Below are 21,701 nucleotides of genomic sequence, written 5' to 3' on the forward strand. Positions count from 1 at the left end.
TTTAATCTAAGTCTTACAGTGGTTTTGATTAGACTCCTGCCTCTTATTCACAAGAACCTTTTATTAAACCGCAGTCACTGTCTTAAATGTTGAATCAAGAAAAGAGCAAAACATAAAACAATAATAGTTCCAGTTTATTGGATTGACTTTCAAGACAACATGCATTAAAGGACAAATAAGTCCAGAATGTCCCTATTACAATTAAAATTTTGTCTCACTCGGTACAAAATAGGCAGAGACAACCCACCAAGTCAACACACTAGCCAGTTCTCTTCCCCACATAAAACACATCCACCTCAAAAACATGCAGTCCGGTAGTTCGAAACAAATTTGAACAATGCCATAAACAAGGCAATGGATCTCGGAGAGGAATGTTTGATTATTAGCACGGTCTCCACAGTCAGAATGAATATACTGGAATGTTGACAGACAAACCAACAGACAGACAGCCTTCTCCTGCACACTGCAAGTCCAAATAACTACAACCTGTGAAGCTATAAAAATCAAAGAAAAAGAAATAGTGGTACAACATTACGTTCTATAAACAAATGTCTATAGTTGAGTTAATAACTTTAGTAATGTTTGTGGCATTGTGCAAGAGGATATTATCTAATGTCTATCTCTGAAATCAAATATTTCTGAATAACAGCTTGTGGCATGAGGCAAAAAGGAAGTGTTGATGGAAAAAGTTTTTTTTCTCACACTGACCACAGCACCTAATTTGAGAACACATGTGGATGACATCAGGGGCCACAATTTTTATCAGCTGATATGGTTCACGGAGCAATTTTCCACCAGATAGTTTCAGAGATCAACCTCCAAAACCTGTAAGATTTGTTCTTCATGCAAATGAAGTGATATTTCTGATGTAATGACGAATATCAAGGTATAGTCCAGGAGCATCTGCTATGATGATCAGAGTTCATTCTGGCTTTGTGTACTACTAAACAAAAAGCTAAGAAAATTATCTATAAAATGTAGGCTTCTAATGGTTGGCTGTGCAGATAAAGAGGGTTAACCACTGAAAACCCAATTTTTCGAAACTTGCATGAAAAACTGTGCAAAGCTAACACTGAAAACAGTCAGTCACAGAGATATCACCCAAAACAACAATTACCCAAGTGTAAACAAACTTAAATGTAACTATTCCACTGAAGCACACTGAACTGTAGAGTGTTAATGAGCACAAACATACTTGTTAGCTTGTTATGCATCTTTGTTACTTTGGCTAGTTTAAAAAACTCCAACACTGTTCTTTCTACTTAGTAAATAGACTAATACAATCTTAGTGAAGTCCTCTCAGTTTCATTGTCATGGGCAAAGCACTTATGGGTAGTCCAAGAATGTTTTTAAAAATTCAAAATCAGTTTCAACGTTTGTTAGTCATTACATTCTGAACTAGAGTGACATTATTAATGTTTGGACAGCTATATAGACCATGCTAATTAAAAGTTTGCAGTAATTAAAACAGTTTGCAAAATTTTAACATTCTAGGTCTATAGGACATATGTCATGGAAATATCAAACATCACTAGTATCAGCAAAAATGAATATCTCAAATGAATCATAGATAAAAAAAAAAATAAATAAAAAAAAGACAAGTGACAAGCCACACTGCAAACCGAAGGCTTCTGAAAACGGCATGTTTTACCTCCCTTTAGTTCAGGCCCTAAAACTGTTATTTGCAGCAGTTAGATACCATCTTTCTAAAGTAAATGAGGTACTAAGTTAGAGATAAATGGGAATCAAACAATTAAAACAGGAGTTATATAGCATTTGTCTTAACATCACAGTAGTAAAAAAAAAAAAATATACATACATATATATATATATATAAAACAAACCCTGCAGTTTCAATATAATTAAATAAGTATTATTTACACAACCGTGGAAACCCAGACAGAATTTTACAAGAAAAATTAAAATAAACTGAGCAAAGCGCATTTCCAGTAGTGTTATAAACAAACCTTTAGGGAAAATGAAAAAGTGAACTTTGCAAATATTCTTAAAATAACAAGCATGGGTGTGTCCTAAAAAAGTTCTACATTGCCACTCCATTCCAAAAGATGTTAAAAGAACCCACACAGAACCCACAGACTGATTTCTCATCTGTTACTCTTCACCAACTGTTTTGGTTCAGTATCAGTGCATATGCACGGCCACACGTGCAAGAGAAGAATGCAGAACTTGCTGACCACTGAATTCCAAAAGTTGGTCGACAACTCCAGTTTTTGCACTCATTTGAGATTTGTTCTCACAACACAGAAAAAAAAACACCGTCACCTTAGGTCTTATGTCTTCTTTGTGCATACATTGAGAAGGAGCCATCCCTCAATCAACGTGTTCCTCCACGTGATCTTTAGGGCTGAATAAGTTTCAATTTATCCATCAGGGTAGGGGAGAGGCAGTGTCCTGAAGCATGTCACCAAAGATCTGAATTAGGTTGTCCAGACCCCACAGGTACCCGTCCTCTCGGTTTCCCTCGGTCCAGGGCGTGCGGTGGTCCAGAGTTTGGGAAGGTGGCAGTGGGACTGTTTTACCAAAGTCAATCATCCAAACTCGGGCCAGACCTGAAGCATCATGCACAAAAAGCAAAGAACTCCCAACCACCTGGACAGAAACAGAAGAATTTCTTCAAATATAATTTTTTAAACAGACAGGCCAAAGTTACTGAGCTTATGATAAATGCCTTGTTGTGGTCCAGATATTGAAATGATTTGGCCCTGGCAGGAAAAGATTTCACAATATAAGGATATCAGATTACACAGTGTAGTAAGCCTGCTGTATCTCCATACCTCATGTGTCCTGAAGAACTCAGAGGTCTCCAGAGTGCTGCGCAATTCCTCCAGTCTCTGCAGGTAACTCCTCTAAAGAAAGAGTTTAAGAGCACTGAGAATCTGTGTATAATCAACTGTAATTGTCCATTATAAAACAGATGTTCTGGTCCTGGATGCTCATTGGTCAATACAGCGTTACGCAGAGCTGTGCAGTAACAGCTGTAATGTAAAACACCTGTGAAGCACCAATAGAGGCCAACTATTAACCGTAGTGTACATGTTAGGGACAATGGGAAGAATTCACAGAGTGATAGTGTCATGTATTTGCACGTGCACTCTCTGTTGTTTTAGCACCCGGTTCACTAAAGGAATTACAGATCAATATTTAAGTCCTTTTTATACTATAAATCACCACTTTCACTTTCAGATGATAAAGTGAAACTAAACAGGTGCCACATGTGACTTATTGACCTGTTTCTAACCCACACTTATACTGCTTTTGAAGATATGGATTTAACCACTGGAATCATATGGATTACTTTTATGCTCCTTTTATCTGCTTTTTGGACTTTCAGCTTTCTGGGCAACATTCACTTGTATTGAAAGGACATACAGTGTTCAGCAGAAAAAAAGAATTTCTCTATGAAAGACTGGTAGAGAACATGCCAAGACGCATGAAAGCTGTGATTGAAAATCAGGGTTAATCCACCAAGTATTAATTTCTGAACTCTTCCTAAGTTAAAACATTAGTATTGTGTTGTTTAAAAATGAATATGAACTTGTTTTCTTTGCATTATTCGAGGTCTGAAAACACTGCATGTTTTTTGCTTTTTTTACCAGTTGTCATTTTCTGCAAATAAATGCTCTAAATAACAATATTTTTGGGGGGGGAATTTGGGAGAAATGCTGTCAGTACTTTATAGAATAAAACAAAAATACTCAAACACATAGCTATAAATAGTAATTCCAGAGAAACTGATAATTTCGCAGTGGTCTCTAAATTTTTTCCAGAGCTCTGAGCACTTTATTAGGAACACTCACTGAGCACTTTATTAGGAACACTATGGTCCTAATAAAGTGCCCGATGTGGTCTTCTGCTTTTGTAGCCCAACCGCCTTAAGGTTTGACGTTTTGTACATTCCGAGCTCTTCTGCTCACTACAATTGTACAGAGTGGTTTCCTGAGTTATCGTAGCCTTTCTGTCAGCTCGAACCAGTCTGGCCATTCTCAGCTGACCTCTCTCATTAACCGCGAAAAGCGCCCGCACTGTGCGTGTGAGCAGCAGAGTGCCACTGAACCTATAAACAAACAGCGAATCAAAACACCTACATCTATGGCTTTCTTTCTTCTGTTCTTCAAAATACAATTAGGTGAGTTACTTCAATCGCGAGTCTGTGTGCGACTTAAGGCATTTCTTGTCATATGTCACTCAGAGATGTCTTACAGGTCATCTGCCACAATGGCAGGTACATGACCAAAATGAACTGCCACAGCACAAAAAATACCCGCATTTGGCATGTGCTAATTTAACACCATGGTCGTGAGGCTATATTCACAAAATAGCATGGCCTCTCATACCTTCTGATGAAATTAAATTCAAACTTAAGTGCAGTGGTCACACAGACAATTTCCTCTTAAGTAACATACCAGTAACTGTGTGCTGCCATCCACAAAGTCACCCAAGGCTTTCATCACTTGCTCCTTATGTTTGGTTTTTTTAAAGTTGGTGTTGCATGTACCATCTGATTTCTAAACAAAGAGTGTGATGAAAGAGAAATGTGAATGCAGTGTAAAACAAATAGGTCACTCTACTAATGCTATGCAAATTTTCTATAAATAGCAACTTGTATTCATGCAAGTAGCTGTGATGTTTATTTTCAACTTTTTTAGTCACCGTGTATTACAACATAGATATATTTGCATGTTTTATGGTGCTATTTTACTACATACAGATAACCACACATTAATATTCATTATACTCTTACTCTTTAAAAAGCTCTATAAAAAACATTTTACTGCTGATTACAGTTCTATTTTCTAATACATCATCTGTCAACAGAATATTAAGAAAACATAAGATTATTTCAGCTGACAAAGACTTGAAACTGATTAGTAGATCAACTGAAAATGAATGTGTTTAGCACAACTATGGAAGGAACTGAGGTTAGTGTAATAATCATGAGGTAATAACTAAACTCCCACCTTGATGCCCTCTATTCGAAAGCCAAGGGTTGTGGTTGAACTCAGAGTCTCCCTCCACTGCATGTAGCGGGGTTTGAGAACAGCCTGCTGGGCTCTCTCCTCAGGACTGGGCGCTTCTGGGTCCACAGCCACCATTTTCTCATACATGTCCTTTCTCAGCCGAGGACGCTCACGTGCCTTCACCAGCTCTTCTTCCAGGTATGTCCTGTTTTAAAGGAAAATGACTCAATCACACTATTCATAGCCCTCATATCAGTTTCTCTCAAACTCCAACCTCACACCCTGCCACTTCCTGCACTGTATCATATGACCATGCACATGCAGGTATTTTTCCCCACGCAGACTGGTAAAAGATTATTAAAGTGTATATTACAAGTTACAACCAAACTGTGATCATATTACAAGCTAAAAGCAAACTGTAACCAATGGGACAAAATAAGTCCAAATGACTACAGAAGAATAACCTAAATCTTTTCTAGAGTTTGACTGATAGTGGATTTTGCCAATACCGATTACTAAGGTAGTGGAAAAGGCAAATAACCGATTAATCGGCCAATAGATTTTAAAATAAATTTATAGAATTTTAAAAAACAATTTCTTGATCTTTCCTTGCAATGAAGGGCACAGACATTGAGGCTACATAAATCCAAAATTTATAAAATCCCAGATGAAATTTGTTCAACCAAAATCAAAATAATAATCACAAAAGACTTGCAGAATATGGGACTTTTAACTATAAACAAGCCAAAAACACACAAGGGGCTATTAGTTTGAAACAACGGAGACTTTGCTGCATTACAATGTTTTATATTTAAGTATTTACCGAACATTATAGGGTTTTTCTTTTTTTTTTTTTTTTTGCATACCCTCAATTATCAAATAAAAATAACAAAATACGCACTGAAGTGAGGATAAAAATATGGATGGATATTATCAATGATGAAAGATTTAGATACAGCAAATCCCCACATGATTGTAAAAAACAAAAACTCAGGGCCTGGGTAGCTCAGCGAGTATTGACGCTGACTACCACCCCTGGAGTCACGAGTCCGAATCCAGGGTGTGCTGAGTGACTCCAGCCATGTCTCCTAAGCAACCAAATTGGCCCGGTTGCTAGGGAGGGTAGAGTCACTTGGGGTAACCTCCTCATGGAGGCGATTAGTGGTTCTTGCTCTCAATGGGGTGTGTGGTAAGTTGTGCATGGATCGCGGAGAGTAGCATGAGCCTCCACATGTGGAGTCTCCACGGTGTCATGCACAATGAGCCACGTGATAAAATGCGCGGACTGATGGTTTTAGAAGCAGAGGCAACTGAGACTTGTCCTCCACCACCCGGATTGAGGTGAGTAATCACGCCACCACAAGGACTGGGAGAAAAGGGGATAAAAAAATAAAAAACTCTCGGCAGCTATCAACATAGATTTTTGCCAATAATTGATAGTTCCAAAAAGCAACTATTGGCACCGATTAATCGGTAAAACCAATATATCGGTCTACCTCTACTCTTTTCTTTTCTATCTCACCTGCTTCCCATCTTGCAATCCATGATCGAAGGGGAGTTGAAGTTAGCCAGCAGATCGTCCATCAGGTTGTAATCCTGGTCATTCCGCTGCACAACACCATGGTAACCAGGTACAAATGGACTGAGTTGGTCATTCATCAGCTTCTGAAGACACTGATGCTCACATTCACAATACTTCTTCAATAGTTTCCCGTACTCTCCCGCCTGAAAACTACCTGCACACACACAAACAGGCAAACACTGTTCATTTCGTCAGTCCAAAATAATGAGTGATAGACTCATGAATGGAACAATGTGTCATTACCTGCATGGCCAGCCAGCTGAACCCAAGGATATCGTTTCTTAAAGGAAACCACAAATGGTGAGCAGTGCACCACGGTCTTTAAGTTCCTCCACGATTTAGTCTGAAATAAGAGAGAACACAGAAACATGCCCAGATAAGACATACAGCATTTATTTTTTCATTTAAAGGAACACGATGCTCAAGCACAGAGCTCTAAGGTATTAAAGGGATTGTTCACCTAAAAATGAAAATTGTCAACATTCACTCACCCTCATGTTATTCCAAACTCCTATGACTATCTTTCTTCCACAGAACACAAAAGACAGAATGTTAACCTCAGTTACTATTCACTTTCATTGGGGACTGAGGCTCACATTCTACGTAACATCTCATTTTGTGTTCCACAGAGGAAAGATACAGGTTTGGTATAATATGATGGTGATTTAAAGAACTAATCCATATAAATACCAAATCTCTGATTTTCTGTACAGGAACGGATAATCCCCCAATATATTTATCACATAGGCATAATACAAACTTTTGCCTGCTGAATTAGTTGATAGTTTTACTGTACTTTGATGTGTATTAAATAGCTATTTCACACTGAAAAGGGAACACAATTAAATTTCACAATAAATAAAAAAATAAAAAACTGCATGTAGCATCTATGTGGTTGAAAGGTAAAAATCTTGCAAGGAAATCACTCAGGTTCAAATCCTGGATGTTAACACTTCGTTATTCAATAATAAACTAAGCAGATGGGGACATCTGATTGCACATACTGCAAGCATGTTTTTATTATTTTATTTCTTGGTCTGTGCCGCCCCCAGCAAACTAAATGTCGCCCCGGGTGGCTGCCCATGTCGCCCATGCCTAAATCCGCCACTGCTAGTATGAGGCAGCTGATAGCAGGGAGGGTCCTGTAGTGAAGACAGCTGTTCATTCTCTGTATATTGAAAGGTGAGAATGGCCTAAAAACCTGAAACCGATACCAATTCCGTAAAGCAACACACCCCTTTTTTGCAATCATACATTTACTTCCAAATTAAGTTTGTTAAAAAAAAAACCTGAAAGGCTGAAAGTATGTTGTCTAGGCACAGGAACTTCCAGGGTGAGGACTTTATCACACAAGGTCAAAGTGGGAGATGAGACACACGTTCAACAGATTACAGGTATTTGCTTCTAAACCTCTGATTGATGAGGAATGTTTGAGAGTGTGGGAAATTACATAACCAAACTGTTTGTAGAACTAGATAAACCTCCTAATGACGTCCTGCGATGCCTCTCAAACTTTCACATTCACTTACTATGACAGAGTGCCTGGCTGTTTTTTCACAGACATAGAGAATTTTCTCCCATTATTCCTTAGATTTGTTTTCTTTTTTCTTTGCTATGAGAGGGATACGGAAACAACTAAATAAGCCCTGTTCAGAATCAGTAGTTTCCAGGATGATCTTTGGCAGTTTTAAATATACCTACCTACAACCAGCATTAGCCAATATAAAACTTCTTTCAAAAAATCATTTGGCCAATACTTTAATAATTATTAGCATACTGTTTTTATTCAATGAGATACTCATGGAATATTTGTACTTTTAAAATTGATCACATGGAAGGGACATTTAAAAAAAAAAAAAAAAGAAAAGAAAAAAGAAATGGTGACCTACAATATACACAACCTTATTAACATTCATATACATTTTAACCTAAAATCTTTATTCTGATTAAAAGAAAAAGGCTCATGTACATGTTATACTCTGTCAACTACCCACAGACATATGTGCATACATTAACTTCAATCTGACACATATTTCTCCAACATGTCTCAATCTCTCCTCTTTCAGGCCTCCTTTCCTCTTTAGGCCATTTCCCACTGCAGGTACTACAGCCCGTTTTAAGGTACCATGACTAACACTTTGTCATTTTCGCACCTGAGGAACGTTTTAGTGGACATTTTTACCTCCAGCCTGTGATTGGTCTAAAACCTATGAAGCACAAAGCATTGAGAAAGGAGGAGTCCACAGCCGCCATTTGTAAAAAAAACAACAACATTTTTTTAAACTAGCTGCTAGCCTGCTACTCAGTGGATTGCACTAATTTTACAATTCTCTTAACAGAAATAAAATAAAACCAACAAAGTATCCAAAGAGAATCACCCGTTTCACATATGTGTGTGAGAGGGGTGATCAGCAGCTGCTCCGTGATTTCATCGGGAGACATGCTTTGAGTTTTCATCGCATCTGTTCTGTTTGTACTGTGTGACTATACAGAAAATAAAGTGATTTCTGGATTTCTACATATAAATTTTCCTGGTATGATGGATATACTGTAAATAAGATGTTTATCAAGAGTGGGTAATTTAACTATTGTACACTAAACCGTCATGACATCTAGTTTACATGAGGGAAGTATTGCGTGCCTGTCACTGCACAGTTAACTTGCATCAAAACATCTTTTTAAAGTCAATGAGTGAGTATTTCAGTAAAGTAATTTATGTTTTAAAGTCTTTATTGTAAAAGATCATGTGGATAAATAGGTTTATAGTGCATTTGCAACACGTTGCACCCAGTTTAAACCATCCTGAAGACACAGGCTGCGTCTGAAAGCTGAAAAAAATGCTGCTTTTGGGGCTGTATAAAGAAGTAGGATGCTATTTAAACTGTTCAGAGACCAATTTTCTTAATAGTTTCATTCATCTAAAAATGCTGCCGGTTAAACCATTAACTGATTAGGCAGCTGCCTACATTTTCGGATACAGCTAGCCCTAATAAAAGTGTAGCTCCGATCCTAACATCATCCGTCATTGTTGTTGTTGCTATTGAATCGCTCATGCAAACAATGTCACAAGAAAAATGGTCAATATTAGATGATGGCACTACGGGGGTTACTTTGGTGAGTGCAAATGCAAGAGGAAACGTCTCCATGAGTGTGCCGTTCATCTTAAGAGTTCTCATCTAGAAAGTTACTCATGGAAAAGTACCAGGACTGTAGCTGGAAAAGGGCTTAATTCTTTCCTACCTCCTGCAGCCCCAATAATCTTTCACAGCTTTCAACATCCTCTCTCTAAAGACGACAGCTTGCTCTCCACACTTGGATGTAACTCAGTCACTCCTCACAGTCATCGGACATAGGACACCTCATCTAGCCACCCACCCGCTTTCTTTCTTTCTTTCTCTTTCTGTTTAAACTGACACATTTGGCAAATGCTTTTTAAATGACTATTTCCCTTGGAATCGAACCAACAACTTTGTCATTGTTAGCGCCATGGTCTACAGGAACACAATCACATTTAAATCACATTCAATTTCACTCTCCACACAGACATGTTTTACAGCTTGTATTGTGGTCACCATATGGGTATGGTGCATAAGAAAAAAAAAAAAAAAAAAAAAAAAAAAAAAAAAAAAAAAACAGTAAAATTTTCTGCCTGAAAACTTTATCTATCATAGAGCCAAACCCACCATTGTTAAACAAATACCTTGTTTTATTCTTATAATACATCCTATCTCAATTATAATTGCCACACACAGAACCCATTCAGCTGCCACTCCCATCCCGATAATACAAGAATATTAACTGTTGTCATGATGATAATGGGCAAGCCTTATTTGGTGTCATAATGAGGTCCACCCACAGGTCAAAGTCACACCAACCCTTGACAAACAGAGCTGCTCCATCTTCACGTCTGATTTATTGAGGACACACACACACAGGGTTAAATATCAGGCTAATCAGTCAGGATTACTGCTGCTCTTGGCCAGTTTCAGTTCATATCTGATCATTTAAATTTGTAAACAGTTTAAAATACCAAAGCTCCACACATACACACAAACATTTCATACAACTGTCCTTACATAAAAACCCATGCAAACTTTTGCCAATTTGACACAATATTTCAATAGACTTGAATTCTAACAACACACCATCTACAGTGTGTTAATATGGTTATATGTATGCCTCTTACCTGGCAAGTAACAGCAGGCAGGCAATAATTCATAGACAAAAACACAAAGAGCAAGTATGCAAAACCAGACATGTAGCTCTCCATTAAAAAACACACTTCACACAAGCATACAGAGACCTACAACTCCAGCACTGTCATGCAATCACACACATATCCGGGAAGCAACAACAAGATGGTGCCGCAGATGGCAGCCTCGGTGTGGATCTCTCCAATTCTTTTGTTGTTTTTGTTTGTTTGTCCTGTGTTTAGTAATTTTTTTTTACAATCAGTTTTACCAGGGACAAACTGCTGAACATTCGGCAGCACATACCAGACAATCTTTTCCAGGTATTGCCCCATTGAGCATTAATTATGTGCAATACACAGCTTAGTCTATTTATATTTATCCAACATACCCTACCTCTCCTGCCATACATTCCCTTGCATCTGTACATAACAGATTTGTATTTATATTTGTACACACGTATATATATACACTGGCGGCCAAAAGTTTGGAATAATGTACAGATTTTGCTCTTATGGAAAGAAATTGGTACTTTTATTCACCAAAGTGGCATTCAACTAATCACAATGTCAGGACATTAATAATGTGAAAATTACTATTACAATTTGAAAAAAAAATTTAAGAACTTTTTAAACTACTTCAGAGTTCTCATAAAAAAAAATCCTCCACGTGCAGCAATGACAGCTTTGCAGATCCTTGGCATTCTAGCTGTCAGTTTGTCCAGATACTCAGGTGACATTTCACCCCACGCTTCCTGTAGCACTTGCCATAGATGTGGTTGTCTTGTCGGGCACTTCTCACGTGTGGTCTAGCTGATCCCACAAAAGCTCAATGGGGTTAAGATCCATAACACTCTTTTCCAATTATCTGTTGTCCAATGTCTGTGATTCTTTGCCCACTCTAAAATTTTCTTTTTGTTTTTCTGTTCAAAAGTGGCTTTTGCTTTGTAATTCTTCCCATAAGGCCTGCACCCCTGAGTCTTCTCTTTACTGTTGTTCATGAAACTGGTGTTGAGCGGGTAGAATTCAATGAAGCTGTCAGCTGAGGACATGTGAGGCATCTATTTCTCAAACTAGAGACTCTGATGAACTATCCTCGTTTAGTTGTATATCTGGCCTTCCACGTCTCTTTCTGTCCTTGTTAGAGCCCATTGTCCTTTGTCTTTGAAGACTGTAGTGTACACCTTTGTATGAAATATTCAGTTTTTTGGCAATTTCAAGCATTATGTAGCCTTCATTCCTCAAAACAAGGATTGACTGACGAGTTTCTAGAGAAAGCTATTTCTTTTTTGTCATTTTTGACCTAATATAGACATGCCAGTCTATTGCATACTGTGGCAACTCAAAAACAAACACTAAGACAATGTTAAGCTTCATTTAACGAACCAAATAGCTTTCAGCTGTGTTTGATATAATGGCAAGTGATGGTCTAGTACCAAATTAGCAATTTAGCATGATTACTCAAGGAAAAGGTGTTGGAGTGATGGCTGCTGGAAATGGGGCCTGTCTAGATTTGATCAAAATTGACTTTTTTCAAATAGTGATGGCGCTGTTTTTTACATCAGTAATGTCCTGACTATACTTTGTGATCAGTTGAATGGTGAATTTAATAGTACAAATTTTCTTCCGAAACAGCAAAATCTGTACATTATTCCAAACGTTTGGCCGCCAATGTATATATTTTTTGTCTTATTGTGTATTTCTATCTATATATTTCTTATATTTTATATTCACTTTTTATTTTTATTCTATTTTATTTATTATCTCTGTCTTGTTGTTGTATTGTTTGTGCACTGGAAGCTTCTGTCACCAAGACAAATTCCTTGTATGTGTATGCATACTTGGCAATAAAGCTGATTCTGACGCAGACTGAGCCATGTAACACACTCGCATCACTCGCAGTGGAGCACTGATTAACTTACAACTAAGATAATTAATCTCTTTTCGGTTAATTCCAGGTCTCTCGCTCACATGGATTCTACAGCACAACTGTCTCTCTCACCGTCTCTCAGTCCTCTCTCTCTCTCTCCCTCGTCAGTCAGTGCTCTCTCCTCACTTCTCATATGTCCCCTCCACAGTCTTATCTCTGATACCATCCACCACCACCTTCATTAGCTTTCATGGAGCATATGCACTTATCCAGACTCTTTCACTCCCTTTTTCTATATAAATACCCACACAGAAGAAATGTGTAAAAGAACATGTAAACAATGTCATGATTTAAGTCGGAGAACCAACAATTACAATTTTTAAGAATATGTGAATGGTGCCGCCACTATGCTAAGGTGGATTCTAGAGTGAGGTTGCTTAGGCTGTTGTGAATGATTGCTAGATTGTCCTCGGTGGTTGCTTAAAAAAAGACTATGATATTCTGGTCCCTAAATATGGCTTGGGTCCCTCTATCAATGCAAGTCTTTGGGATTTTTCAATCCGTTTTATCGTCCGCCATGCAAAAAAAATAATAATAATAATAAAATAAAATCGCACGGCTGACTATACTTACAAGCCACATAACTCGAGGTATAGCTCAATTACTCACAAATGGTTCAGGACAAGTTACATACTAAAGTTTAATACTCAGGATTAGGAATTTAGTAAAATCCCTAATTGGTATAATTGTTATACCAATAATGGTATAAAAAAAAATTTGCTTTTTGTGTTTAAATGCGTTGTAAAAAACCCCACCCACCACCATCACCCACCTCCTCCCTCACTGTAGCTATCCATTTTCCACTTCTCCCCTCCCCCTCTTTCTTTTGATCTCTCTCTCCACTCTTACTCTTTTCGCAGAAGCTCCTAAAGTACACAGACACATTTTAATAACAGAGGAGATAAACCTGTCCAGCAACTTCACACTCTCTCAAAGAGCAAAAGAGAAATCAGTCCAATCAGAATAAGCAAGGAAAGCAGAGACAGCTACACATACTACATTTTTCTTCTTGTAAACTGTTTGCATACTGGTATTGTGTTTGGAGTCTGTTGATTTATCTGAAAATTGGTGGACTAAGAGCAGGCTTATGGGATGAACTACAGCGGTGAGGTTTTGGATTGTTTACATCCAAATTTAAAGGAATAGTTCATGCAAATTTTTAAATGTATCAGTCATAAATTAATCACCATGACTTGGTTCCAACCTGTATGCCTTTCTTTTGTGGACCACAGAAGACAAGTAAGATTTTCAGTAAATATAAATGTCAATTTCAGTCTGTTTCCCCAACAAAGCTATCATATGGCTTCAGAAATATAAAGGCATGTGCCGTATGGACTATTTTTATGGTGCTTTTTTGCCCTTTAGGAGCTTGGTCCCCATCCACATTAAATGAAAGAACATTCTGCCAAACTTCTTTGTTGTTCCATAAAAAAAGAGAGAAAGCCATATGGGTTTGGAATGACATGAGTGCGAGTACTAAATAATGCTAGAATTCTCATTTTTGGGATAACTATCCCTATAAATCCCTCTCTCAGTGTTGTATGTGTGTAATGTGTACGTGTGATCACATTTCTTCTACTCTTGTCAAAGTAATTTGTGTGCACACATACACAGAGCTGTAAACAAAGAAAAACAAAAATCAGTAAAGTAAGTCATGACACAGATTAAGAAAGAGATGGAGAGACAGAAATCAGAAGCAACACCATATATGGCTTCATGGTTACTATGTGACAAAGGAACCGCCCACAATTCAATTTTCCATGACACAGTCTCAGTGATAGCTCAGAGATGGCATCAGAGTGTGCATATGCGCACATAGGTCTCTGTGGAAGTCAGCGGCTGATGTAAAAGGGTCATGTTTGGTCAATCACTCACACAAACTAAGTAACAAGGCATAATGTACAGTCAGCACTGCTGACATGGAATGGATAACCCTGTAGGGGTTTATTTTGCGATAAATACTGGCTGATTACACATTTTCCTGCTTATTACATGGCTATTTGTCAAATAAATAATTCAATAAATGGGCAAATAATTAATATTGTGTGGGTGATACGCAAGACATGTAACTCACAGCCATGTCGAAAACTGGGACAACGGTCAATTATACAGTTTAGCAGTCTTTATAAAAAGAATTATGCAGTGTTTCAAGTATTTACAAATTAGATTTGCAAATCTAATACAATCTGTTATGTACAGTGCAAATGTTTTTTTTTGTTTTGTTTTTTCCAGAGGAATTAAATGGCAGAAGAGGTTGGATGTGTTGGATAAATATAAAAAAAGACTAAACTTTGTATTGCACATAGTTATTGCTCAATGGGTCTCCCACTTCACGTCCTGTGAGATGGTAGTGCCCAGGAACCTGAATGACTCCACAGCTGTTTAGAATGGTGAGGGGAGTCAGTGTTGGGGTGTTTCTTCTAAAGTCCACAATGATCTCCACCGTTTTGAGCATGTTCAGCTCAAGGTTGTTTTGACTGCACCAGACAGCCAGCTGTTCAACCTCCCTTCTGTATGCAGACTCATCGTCATCTTGGATGAGGCCGATGACAGTGGTGTCATCTTCAAACTTCAGGAGCTTGACAGAGGGGTCCTTGGCGATGCAGTTGTTGGAGAGCACACATCCCTGGGGGGCACCAGTGCTGACTGTACAGGTGCTAGAAGTGAGTTTCCCCTGTCTCACAAGCTGCTGCCTGTCCGTCAGAAAGCTGGTAATCCACTGACAGATAGACGTGGGAACAGAGAGTTGGTGTAATTTATTCTGGAGTATAGCTGGGATGATGGTGTTGAAAGCTGAACTGAAGTCCACAAAAAGGATCCTTGCATATGTCCCTGGTCTGTCCAGATGTTGCAGCATATGATGCAATACTATGTTGACTGTATCATCCACAGACTTGTTTGCTCGATAAGCAAATTGAAGGGGATCTAGAAAGGGTCCAGTGATGTTCTTCAGGTGGGCCAACACCAGTCTCTCAAATGATTTCATGACCACAGACATCAGGGCGACAGGTCTGTAGTCATTAAGTCCTGTGATTTTTGGTTTCTTTGGGACAGGAATAATGATTGAGTGTTTGAAGCAGCATGGGACTTCACACTGCTCCAGTGATCTACTGAAGATCTGTGTGAAGCTGGTTAGCACAGGATCTAAGACATGCAGGTGAGACGCAATCTGGGCCTGAAAGCCTTCCTCGTCTTTTGTTTCTGAAAGACGCAGCTCACATCATCTTCACAGATATTAAGTGCAGGTTGAGTTGCAGGATTGGGGAGGAGGGGGGTTGCAGGAGTTGTTGGTGTTTGTGTGAAGGTCAGAATGGGTGTGGGGTGTGAGATTGGGCCTTTCAAATCTGCAGTAGAACACATTCAGTTCATCAGCCAGTTGTTGGTTCCCTACAGGGTTGGGGGTAGGAGTCCTGTAATCTGTGAGTCGTTTCATGCCACTCCACACTGATGCAGGGTTGTTAGCTGAAAACTTGTTTTTCAGCTTATCAGAGTATCTTTTAGCCACTCTGATTTCCCTGTTCAGTGCGTTCCTGGCCTGATTGTACAAGACTTTATCCCCACCCCTGTAAGCATCCTGTTTGGCCTGACGAAGCTGCCTGAGCTCTGCTGTAAACCATGGTTTGTCATTGTTGAACTTTAAATAAGTCCTAATGGGAATGCACATATCCTCACAGAAACTGATGTATGATGTAACAGTATCTGTGAGCTCGTCCAGGTCTGTGGCTGCAGCCTCAAAAACACTCCAATCCATGCAAACGAAGCAGGCTTGTTGTTCCCGCTCTGCTTCATTGGTCCATCTCTTTACAGTCCTTACTACTGGCTTGGTTGATTTTAATTTCTGCCTGTAGGTTGGAAGAAGATGAACCAGACAGTGATCAGAGAGTCCCAAAGCTGCTCTAGGGACAGAGCGATATGCATCCTTTATTGTTGTGTAGCAATGATCCAGTATGTTCCTGTCTCTGGTGGGGCATGTGATGTGCTGTTTGTATTTGGGCAGTTCACGTGTGAGGTTTGCTTTGATAAAATCCCCAAGAATAATAATAACTGAGTCCAGGTACTGTTGTTCCGTGTCTGTGATTTGATCAGCCAGCTGTTGCAGCGCTGTGTTCAAACACGCATTTGGCGCGATAAACACACTCACCAAAATAAACTAGGAAAACTCCCGCAGCGAGTAGAAAGACTTACATAATAAAGAGCGCATCCAAATTAGGATAGCACATCCTCTTTAACATTGTTACATCTGTACACCAACTTTCATTAATATAAAAGCATGTTTCACCGCCTCTCGTTTTCCCTGTTAATTCTGTGATGCGATCTGCTCTGAACAGCTGAAAGCCGGCAGATGTAACGCGCTGTCTGGAATGGCTTCACTCAGCCAGGTTTCTGTGAAGCACAAGGCAGCAGGTGTTGAAAAGTCCTTGTTTGTGCAGGTGAGGAGATGTAGTTTGTCCGTTTTGTTAGGAAGAGAGTGGAGACTCGCTAATTGAATACTCGGCAGCGCTGTTCGAAATCCACACCTACGGAGTTTGACCAGCGCACCGGCTCATCTTCCTCGCCTGCGTCTCCTGAACAAGAAAGCCGCACCGCCAACTAAAATGTCTAGCAAAACGTCTGAATATTCAAAAACCGGGAAAAGATTGTCTGGTACATGCTGTCGAATGTTCAGCAGTTCGTCTCTGGTAAAACTGACTGGAAAAAGATTACTAAACACAGGACAAACAAACAAAAACAACAAAAGAACTGAGGAGCTCCACACCGAGGCAGCCAACCGCGGCGCCATCGCGATGCTACAAGCAACCCAGTTTCAGATGGATTATCCATTAAGACGTAGAAATTGGATAAGCATGATATCCGAGCAAAATGCAGACACATGGTACAAAAACAGCCTGGATTTGGGGATTTTCTGAGCTGGAACCTCTGGACTGACGTCTCCATATGTCATCTATGAGTGTTTGGGAAAGTGTATTGATAAATCTAGTAACCTTTGAAACTACTGTCACAACATTGTATTTTAATAAGTACTCAGTTTCAGAATAACAAAAGCTTTGCTCAAAATATAAAAACAGCCTCTTCTACATTTGGTGTATCTTAGTCACTTTTTCGTTAACATCTAAAAAGGTGAGTTTCTTGGGTGGATAGCCTACTACATTTCCACAGAAAAATCTCCACCTGTCAACTTTTCCAAGAACCAACAAATGCTTGAAATATAACTGTTTTACATGTTTGCCAGACTGGAAGCTCTTTGAAAGAAAGAAAATAAACTACGTACTGTATGTCACTGATCTTTTTGCCTATCATGACTTTTAGACATTGCTATGGCTTTGATTTACAGGTGTACGCCAATGTGTACTACAATCACCACTTTACAAACAGCACAATACTTTGAGCAATAAAAGATCAGATGAGATGTTAAAACAGATAAGAAGCTAAATACACCAATTTCTAATGAACAGGACACCATGCCACTGATACTCAATGTTCAAGCATCATTATAATCCTCATCTTTTAAGATGTAAACTGAAGCTATATTTCAAGTGAACTACATAATAGAGGTCGACTGATAGTGAATTTTGCAGATATCGATAACTAAGGTGGTGGAAAAGGCCAATGACTGATAGTTTCTAAAATCGATTTAAATGTTTAAAAAAATTTGACTTTCCTTACTATAATGTAAGTTACTCCTACCCCCAATATAAGACACAGAGGCTAAAAGTGAAATAAATGAAGGCTCCAAAATGAATAAAATCCAAGATTTATTGTGGAAGAACCATTTAGGGAAGAAGTTTTTTGTGCAACCAAAATCCCAATAATAACCAGAAAAACGAAGATTTGGTGCATAACGTGGTACTTTTATCTATAAATCAGCCCGAAATACACTTACTTATTTCAGGACTGTTATTTTGAAATGACAGAGACTTGGCTCTGTTACAATGCTCTATATTTAAGTGATTACCAAGTTAAGCTTTTTACAGCCTATATTTTCACCAGCTTCAGGATTTTGTGTGTGTGTGTGTGTGTGTGTGTGTATATATATATTTATTTTCACACACTGATCAGCCGAAAGCGCCTACAATGGGCACGTGAACATCAGAACTGGACCATGGAGCAATGGAAGAAGGTGGCCTGGTCTGATGATTAATGTTTTCTTTTAGATCATGTGGATGGCTGGGTGCTTGTGTGTCATTTACCTGGGGGTGAAATGGCAGCAGGAAAGATGTCAGACCGGTGGAAGCAGTGTGATGCTCTGGGCAATGTTCTGCTGGGAAACCTTGGGTCCTGGCATTCATGTGGATTTTACTTTGACACATACCACCTACCTAAATATTGTTGCAGACCACGTACACTCCACATTCATGATAACGTGGAGTGGTGGTGGCGTAATGGGCTAAAGCACATAACTGGTAATCAGAGGTTGCTGGTTCGATCCCCACAGCCACCACCATTGTGTCCTTGAGCGAGACACTTAACTCCAGATTGCTCCAGGGTTATTGTCCCTGTAATTAGTACACTGTAAGTTGCTTTGGATAAAAGCGTCTGCCAAATGCGTAAATGTAAATAACAGTATTCCCTGTGGGCAGTGGCCTCTTTCAGCAGGATAATGCGCCCTGCCACACTGTAAACATTTTTCAGGAATGGTTTGTGGAACATGACAAATAGTTCAAGGTGTTGACATGGCCTCCAAATTCCCCAATCTCAATCCGACTGAGCATCTATGGGATGTGCTGGACCAACAAGTCCGTGCCATGGAGGCCCCACCTCGCAACTTATAGGACTTAAAGGATCAGATACCACATGACACCTTCAGAGATCTTGTGGAGTCCATGCATCAACGGGTCAGAGCTGTTTTTGCGGTATGAGGAAAACCTACACAATATTTGTCAGGTGGTTTTAATGTTGTGGCTGATCGGTGTATATATACACACACACAGTATAGTTTTGGTACTAGATAAGGTTTTTTTATTATTATTTACAAGATATGAAGTTGGAGACACGATATAACCGACAGTTCCAAAAAACTATCGGCACCAATTAATCAGTAAAACCGATATATAACAATCTATCTCTACTACATTAATAGAAATCCATTTCATCAATACAGCATGGTGTACTCATTCAAGCACAATATCGATTTATGCATAACGCATTCAATCTTTATGTTGTTGTTATTGTTGAGAAGTTCCTTACTGGCAATCATAAACCTATAATTCATGCGCTATCCTGAAAAGATATCATTGGATTACAAGAAGCACAAGATCACATGTCTGCCACAGGACTATCTGATAAAACCAACATGTGAATGTGTCTTGATAATGAATGTTGGTGCACAAACACTTATCAAGGGCCCTTGCCCTAACCTTTGACACATAACAATATTCACTATGGAAAAACACACACTCAAGAGTAAAATGTATAATATGATCATGAAATCTCAAGGACTAAGATAAAGTTTTTGGAGCAGCATTATAAGAGACATGGGAGAATTGGTCACCTACCCCTGCCAACTCATCAGAACTCCCAAACATGCTGCACATACTGGGGGACAGACTGGTGGGCTCAATGTCACTGCCTGTGAAATCATCCTCCGACTCCTCAAACGATGAAGCAGATGATAATCCAGCAGAAGAGGAGCTGGATAGCTTTCGGTGGAGCAAAAAGGGCGCCGGGGAACCGCCACAGCCACTGTCCGAGCAGGGCGAGTCGTCATCGGTATGCATGTCCAGTGAAAACCCGCCCATAGCGAGCGTCAAATCCCTAATACGCGGACTGTGTGCGCCGTCTTGGTCAGAAGTTAAATCATCAGAAGTGACAATTAGTTTAGGAATAGTCCCAGTGAAGGGGCTTGAGGTTTGTGCAGGAGGAGTGAGTTGATTTGGCTCCTCTTCCATGTGCGTAAAGGTGCCACACCGGCATCCTTGCAGAGAGGTTTTCGGCGCACTCGTTTTGGTAATTTCTTTGGCTAATGGAGACGAGCAACTGAACACGCAAGCGTTTGTGGTCTGCTCTACCAGAAAGTCTGGCGTGTTCAGACATTGGGTCAGACGTTCCTCCGCAACTGTGCCTGGAGGCACGGCATCTCCTTGCGACACTTTTTCCATGTCCCACCGCAAGACGCCACACTCATGGTTTCCCTGAGGCACTCCTTTCTCTCCTCTTCGGGAATCCGAGACGGAACCGAAGCTCGCATCGATAGATAAGTCCGTCTCCCATCTCGAAAGTATCAAGTTTTCGGGTACATGTTGATTACCGGTAGAACGCTTGTTTAAAAACTCTCTGTTCAGTCTTTTTGGCTCACGAACACTTACGCGAGATTTTCCTACTTTAAAATCGTCCTGCCAGCACGTCTGAACGCTTTGCAGCGTCTTAGTTTTCATCGGATTCTCGTCTAACCGGTCACCGGTATGTGCCACACAAACAACTCGTACACGCTCTCGTCTGGCGGTCACTGTGCAATGTGAAGCGCTACCACTGCTGAAAGAGAGTGATTGGCCCATTCTGCATACCGTACAGCTCAGTCACACGGTCGTGTCTAGAAGGGAGCCCGCTCTCGTCAATCTCGCGAGATTCTTACACGGCGTTAATTTGATGTCGCACAGCAATGAGGAGCGCTCGTAAAATATTATTTTAAATTGTCAGTTTTGATGATGGCAACAAGATGGCGGGCTAAGCACATGTAGTTTTCTCAGCTCTCCAGCAAACCTTTAAGTTTTTCTTAATATTCAGCCTTTTATAATCCCATTTATCGCGTATCAGTGAGTATATGGATAATGTCAGCAAAAAAAGCTTCTAATCATCCGAAAATAGTTATTCCAGGACACAAAGTGGTGGCTACAAAAACTTCGGGTACTCTTGCTGAGCATGAATACGCCATGGAAATCGACTACAACGATCACAAAGAGAAACGCAAAGAATCTTCTTCCTCGCAGAATACCCCAACCAAAACCTTAGCTAAGAAGCAGAAAGGTGACGAGAGCTCCGAGATTTCCAATGCAGCTCTCCTGGAAACTTTAGTTGCCAGATTTG

At 39.6% G+C, this 21,701-nt stretch overlaps 1 protein-coding gene across 1 annotated transcript; it reads right to left on the reverse strand.

Moving 5' to 3' along the window:
• Nucleotides 1-113: 113 nt before the first annotated feature.
• LOC127456494 (inositol-trisphosphate 3-kinase C-like) lies at nucleotides 114-21,199 on the reverse strand. Its single transcript, XM_051725017.1, has 7 exons — nucleotides 20,174-21,199; nucleotides 6,805-6,904; nucleotides 6,502-6,715; nucleotides 4,980-5,184; nucleotides 4,425-4,526; nucleotides 2,796-2,867; nucleotides 114-2,610 (listed from the first exon to the last, which is right to left on the reverse strand). The coding sequence occupies exons 1-7, from the start codon at nucleotides 21,170-21,172 to the stop codon at nucleotides 2,389-2,391; spliced, it is 1,914 nt and encodes a 637-aa protein (XP_051580977.1). The 5' UTR covers nucleotides 21,173-21,199; the 3' UTR covers nucleotides 114-2,388.
• Between the last annotated feature and the right edge of the window lie 502 nt (nucleotides 21,200-21,701).

This window comes from Myxocyprinus asiaticus, chromosome 18, assembly GCF_019703515.2.
Source record: "Myxocyprinus asiaticus isolate MX2 ecotype Aquarium Trade chromosome 18, UBuf_Myxa_2, whole genome shotgun sequence".
Taxonomy (NCBI): domain Eukaryota; kingdom Metazoa; phylum Chordata; class Actinopteri; order Cypriniformes; family Catostomidae; genus Myxocyprinus; species Myxocyprinus asiaticus.

What these genes read in the sequence shown, in the direction of transcription:
- LOC127456494 (XM_051725017.1), bottom strand. Translation starts at nt 21,172, where the DNA reads ATGGGCCAATCACTCTCTTTCAGCAGTGGTAGCGCTTCACATTGCACA. An exon ending in GATTGCAAGATGGGAAGCAG is followed by an intron (nt 5,185 to 6,501) that starts GTGAGATAGAAA and finishes CCTTTAAAACAG; the next exon opens with GACATACCTGGAAGAAGAGC. An exon ending in ATGGCAGCACACAGTTACTG is followed by an intron (nt 2,868 to 4,424) that starts GTATGTTACTTA and finishes CTCTTTCTTTAG; the next exon opens with AGGAGTTACCTGCAGAGACT.